The following is a 5,480-nucleotide window of genomic DNA, read 5'->3' on the forward strand; positions in this document are numbered from 1 at the left end:
GCCTTTGTGCTTTCAAGAGGGGAACTCCCCAGCCTGTCTGTGTGCTGTGGATTCCTTCTCCCAAGGTGCAGCACCCTGCATTTGTCTACACTGAACCCCATCCTGTTCTCATCTGCCCACTTTTGTAGTCTGTCTAAATCTAGTTGCAGCCTCTCTCTCTCCCTTCAAGTGTGCCCACCTCGCCCCACATCTTAGCATCATCAGCAAACTTGGACAATGTGCTTTCAATCCCCTCGTCCAAGTCACTGATGAAGATGTTAAACAGTGCAGGCCCGAGGACTGAGCCCTGGGGGACCCAATTGCTCACATCTCACCGGGTTGAGTACGACCCATCCACCACTACTTTCTGGGTGTGCCCCATCAGCCAGTTTCTTACCCATCCAACTGCGTAGGCATCAGTGCCACAGTCGCTTAATTTATTAATGAGAATGGGGTGAGAGACAGTGTCAAAGGTCTTCTTAAAGTCTAGAAAGGCTATGTCCACAGTGACACCATCATCCAAGGATTTAGTTACCTGGTCATAAAAGGCAATCAGGTTGGTCAGGCAGGATCTCATTCAAAGATACCTTGCCCAATGCTTCTCATTTCTAGAAACTACTACTCTAACTAATAATGACTAATAACATACTTTGCTAGCCATTCCCATTAAATTCCTTGGGATGCCAGTAAATTCTGTTCGGTATTAAAATGTAACATCTTTACAGTGTTAGGAAGTTTGACAGAATCCAACCATTCATTCTAAGATTTTCAAAACAGGCAAGATTCAAAGACATGGCTCAGAGAAAATATAATGGGGATGTTCTACATTAAAAGGACGTTCTAACATTCATTCACTATTTTAGAGTTTGTTTGTTTCTTTAAATAGATATAAACTACTTATCTAACATACCATCACTTCCTCGGGAGGTTGTAGATCTGACATCTAGCGATCCTTTCCTCCTATCTTTGTGTCTGCAAGTCTGAATATCTGTGGAGACAATAATGTAATATAATGACAAAAGCTTTTCCCAGCATGTGCTAAAGAAATCTAAACACAAATATAGACTGATAATAAAGCAACATCCTAACACTTCAATTGCTGAGAGTCAGTGACAACAGCCTCTTAGAACTGTATCCATCCACTGGCACGTCTGTGGACACTACCAATGACACACTGAATGCTATGTCCATCCCGAGCAAATCATGATTTGTGAAGGGGATTTAAGAGCACTTTGAGGGAAAAGGAATTTGTACACGCACTTGGGCCACAGCGCTATGGCCCAGCACTGCGGCACATACAGCCGCACAAGCAGTGACATGTGTGTCAGCGCTGAGAAACTGGCAGGTGTTTTAGTTCAAAAGTGCACTGCTGTCATTTTCTGTGTGCTGATGCACATTTCGCCACTTATACAACTGCATGTGATGCAGTGCAGTACACATCAGCTCGTGTGCAGAGCAGACTCGTTTAACTGAGTCTGCTCTGATCTGCCAGATCTCCAGCACATTGCGGGACAAAAAGGTATGTGTATAAATGCCCAAAGAGTCCCCATAAACTGACCAGCTGGTGCCAAGTGCTACTTCATCCTGTGTACCTTCCTGAATAGCCACATGGTGGAATATGTGACCACATCTCTACTTCACCATACCAAAGCCCTCAAACTTAAGACTTAGGGATGAGTCTGTGGCATCTCTCAGGATACAGACACAGTAAAGCATGAAAGCAGCTGCATTTTGAGCCAGAGGCAGGCAACATTTGGCAGGGAAAACACGTTCAGCAACTCTACTCTGTTGGCTCAGCAACTCTACTCTGTTGGTAGAGTACTCTGCATTTAGAAAGTCACCAGGAAGTAACTTCATGGAAGATCTGTTGGACTAAGTAATTATTAATATCTTATAGAATAAACTCAGTGTGCTGTACTGACTTTAGCTAATGAACCTTTGAAATGGCCTATGGGGAGGAATCTGTTTTATGGTTCAGGTACCAAAAGATAGGTACTGGAATCAGTGTTGCCAGATCTTAAATATGAAACGATCATAATGGAAACTCAAATTATTGAATTTTCCAAAAACCTATTGTATACTGAAAAAAAAAGTATGCAAATAAGACTTCTTATTTACTTTATATTGCACACAGTAAGTCTCCAGTGACTGAGCGAGAACTTGGTCAAAGTTGAAGCATTTTTTTATGTGGAGGCAAGCAGTCATAACACAGTGCTGACAGTAAACCCAAAAGTTGGTTAAGACTCCCTGAGAGTGACTTGGGTTTTACATATGCTGCATCAATTAACTGTCTTAAAAATTACTGTACATTTTGAACAGTTTTAATATCATCTATTGTACATCATACAAAGGCTGACATTATTGTACAAATACGATAATTATACACCTGGCAGTGCTGACTGGAACTGAAGTCAATAGGTCTTACATGGCCACAATTTTGCATAGCATATGGGTCCACAACCCTAATCCCAGTCTCAAAGATTATATAGAGGGTGTGACCAGAACCACTGTTTGGTTTGAATTACCAATGGCCTCCAGAGCAATTCAGCACTTGTTACTTCAGCTGATGTTGCCTAAGGCCTGGGATGGGGACACGGCTGTTGGTTACAGATACAACCGAAGTCATCCCAGAAACAGCAGGAGACAGTCAAAGGCAAGAACTCCAAGAGTGGGAGAAGGTACTTCTTCCACATTTCAAAGACAAGAAGGGGAGCAAAGATTGGGTTTGGCAGAAACAAAAGGAGGAAAATGTTGGCATCTTCAAGACAGGATCTTTACTGTATTCCCTAAGGGTGTGGCTATGCTGCACCTGAAGGTGTGTTTGCAGCACAGGTGAGCATTCAGATAGCTCTAATCAGATTATCCTGTGTAACAGGAGCTGTGAAGACACTTTGGTCCAGAACTGAACATAGGCTAGCAACCCAAGGACATCTCCTAGATCAGTGGTTCTCAACCTTTTTTGTACCAGGACCCATTTGTAAACACTGATGGTCGGTCTTAACCCAGTGCTCCTCACTCCACACCTGCTGCCCCCCATCTCCCAGTGTGTGGGGCAGGGGATGGGTATGTGGGGCAGGGGGACCCCAAGCAGCTTGCACAGGAAAAGCCACAGTTGGTTTCCCACATTTTTCTCCTTGAAAGGAGAATTCATTTTTATAGTCTGTTGATCCATTTTTAAAGTTTGTTCGTGACCCTTTCATATATTCTCGCAACCCAATTTGAGTCGCAACCCACATTTTGAGAAACACTATCCTAGATCAGGGGTGCTCAACCTCTGGCCCATGGAACTACTGCATCTAGCCTTCAGGGCTCCCCAGGGGTCAGGTAATTTGGCAGTGGGGGAGTGGTGGCCATTAATACAGCCACACTCCTCCCCTGCCAAATCTCCAAACCCTGGATGGTGGGCAGGGCTGAGCTGTGACCCCTTCTTTGGTGGGGCTGGGCCACACCCACCTCCATGGGGCTGAGTCTAGCTTCTTTCCCACATTGAGGCTGGCATGCCTCCCACGCCACTCCATGTGGCCAGATAGTGCCTGCTGTGCCTACCTGGGTGCTGGATTGGGAACACTGGCTGGATCCAGCCCACCATTGGACCAGACACTGCCAATCTGGCCTGCCAGGCAAAAAGGCTGGGCACCACTGTCCTAGATCCCTGAGGAGTTCATGGTACCTGAGGTGTATACTCTGGTGTCTAGTGTCTCCACTGCTATCACTACCTATAATAGGTACAGCAAGTACAGGCCTACATGGTCTGTGATCACACCTTTGAATGGAGTATAGATGCACCCTACAGAGTCATTACCAGAAAGACAAGCTTAGTACTGCTATGGCACCTGTGTCTGAAAACTGCAAGGCAGGTAAGAGGTATAGGCAGATAATCAACTCATCCATCAGAGGTGGATGTATGGAATTTCTTGGGCTAAGAAATTGTTTTCGTCTAAGCTGCTTAATTAATGGACAGATGAAACCACTGTATTGATCTGGAAAATGGTAGGAGGAATTTATCATGCTTCAGCTAACCTGTGGTAACTTGTTTTGTGTGTTTGCTTTATCCCATTAAGTGGGAGTTAAAGTACAATCATTTACCCCTGAATGAAATCCCTATTTTGTCTATTTATATCCTTAGCTGTTCTGCTACTCCCCCAGCCCAGCTGTTCCCCAGGAGCAAAGGTAAAGGTGCTCTGTTTATGTTGAGGCCATGGAGGTAGGGCTCCATTGTTTCTCTCACCTTGGCATGAGAAGGAGGTGATGTAACTGGACTCCAGCTACCCTTATCCCTAGGTAGCTCCTATGCTGGAAGTAGAAAGAGAAAGTGGAAACCCACCACCCTCACCTGGGATTAAACCCAGGTCCTTCCAGTGTGTAGTCTGCCACCCTTCTGACTTATTCAGCTCCCCAATCCAGGACAACAGCATGAGAAAATAGCATGTTGGCCTGATGCCCCTACTTTTCTGTTTGTCACAGAAAGAAGAGGAACCACATAATTTGGTTTGACAAATGTTTGACTTTGGGTAGAAAGGAACCAAGAGACATTCATGGTACAAGGTGACTCCAGTAAAAAAAAATCTATTATCTCCTACAACACTGGTCCCAGGTCCTGTAGAAGCAGTAGTTCTCCTCAAGGGAGGAGGTAGTTACCTGAGTTTTAACTTAAACAGAATAAAAAGCAATTGGGAGTTTTCCTAATGATTACCATTTACGATAAGAGAAGCAAGGTTCTAGAACAGTGGCCTCCAACCTTTTTAGGTCAGAGATCAATTTTGCAATTTAAAAGGAACTGAAGATCTCCCCTCCCCCCACCCAGCAGGTAAGTCTGTGGGGAGGGGAGGGAAGAGGGGAAAGGGCTGTGGTGGGGGTCAGGGCACATGAAGGCCCCAGCCCTATCCCCACTCCCTCCCTCACTGCTGGGGCCTTGATCTTCACTTCCCACACCGGTGGTGAGGAGGGGCAAGCCCTGCACAGCTGGGGCGGGGTGCGAGACAGAGCCGCAAGCCGCTCATCTGGGAGGCATGGGGAGGGGAGCCATGCAGCTCAGGAGGGCATGGGGGGCGCGTGCCCCCACATCTGCCTGCGGGACAGAGCAGGCAAGGGCCAGGGTGGCGCCAGGCTGTTCCCGGCCATCCTGTGCTCAGGTTGGGCAGCTGTGGCAGTGGCGCTGGGCCACGGGGGGGCCATAGCCCTCCAAACCCCTGCTCCCAGCACCAGGCCCGGCAGGAACAGCTTGGCACAGACTTCCAGCCTGCAGTAGCAGTCCGCCCTCCCCTGCACCTGCCAGCCCCCAGCCCCCATGTCCTCGGAGGGGGGAAGGGGCAGGGGAGAGGAGGGCTGCACTGGGCTGTTCCGACAGGGCCTGGCACACACTGGGCTCAGTGGCAGCGCTGGGAGCAGGGGTTGAGGGGGCTGTAGCCTCCCCTGTGGCCCCACTCCCATTGCCACCGCCACAGCCGCCCAGCCTGAACACAGCCCAGCCAGGAACAGCCCCAGCCCCAGCCCCAGCCCCA

The 5,480-nt window shown here is 47.8% G+C and overlaps 1 protein-coding gene across 2 annotated transcripts in view; it reads right to left on the reverse strand.

The window, feature by feature from the left end:
- The window catches only part of PDE8A (phosphodiesterase 8A), a 310,375-nt gene that overhangs the window by 35,457 nt on the left and 269,438 nt on the right, over window positions 1-5,480 (reverse strand). For both annotated transcript variants that reach the window (XM_019504133.1, XM_019504132.1), the window contains exon 12: window positions 890-967. In XM_019504133.1, the coding sequence (XP_019359678.1) occupies window positions 890-967 (78 nt within the window). The remainder of the gene's footprint in view (window positions 1-889; window positions 968-5,480) is intronic.

This window comes from Gavialis gangeticus, unplaced genomic scaffold (genome assembly GCF_001723915.1).
Source record: "Gavialis gangeticus isolate Ggan-Ray unplaced genomic scaffold, GavGan_comp1, whole genome shotgun sequence".
Classification (NCBI taxonomy): Eukaryota; Metazoa; Chordata; order Crocodylia; family Gavialidae; genus Gavialis; species Gavialis gangeticus.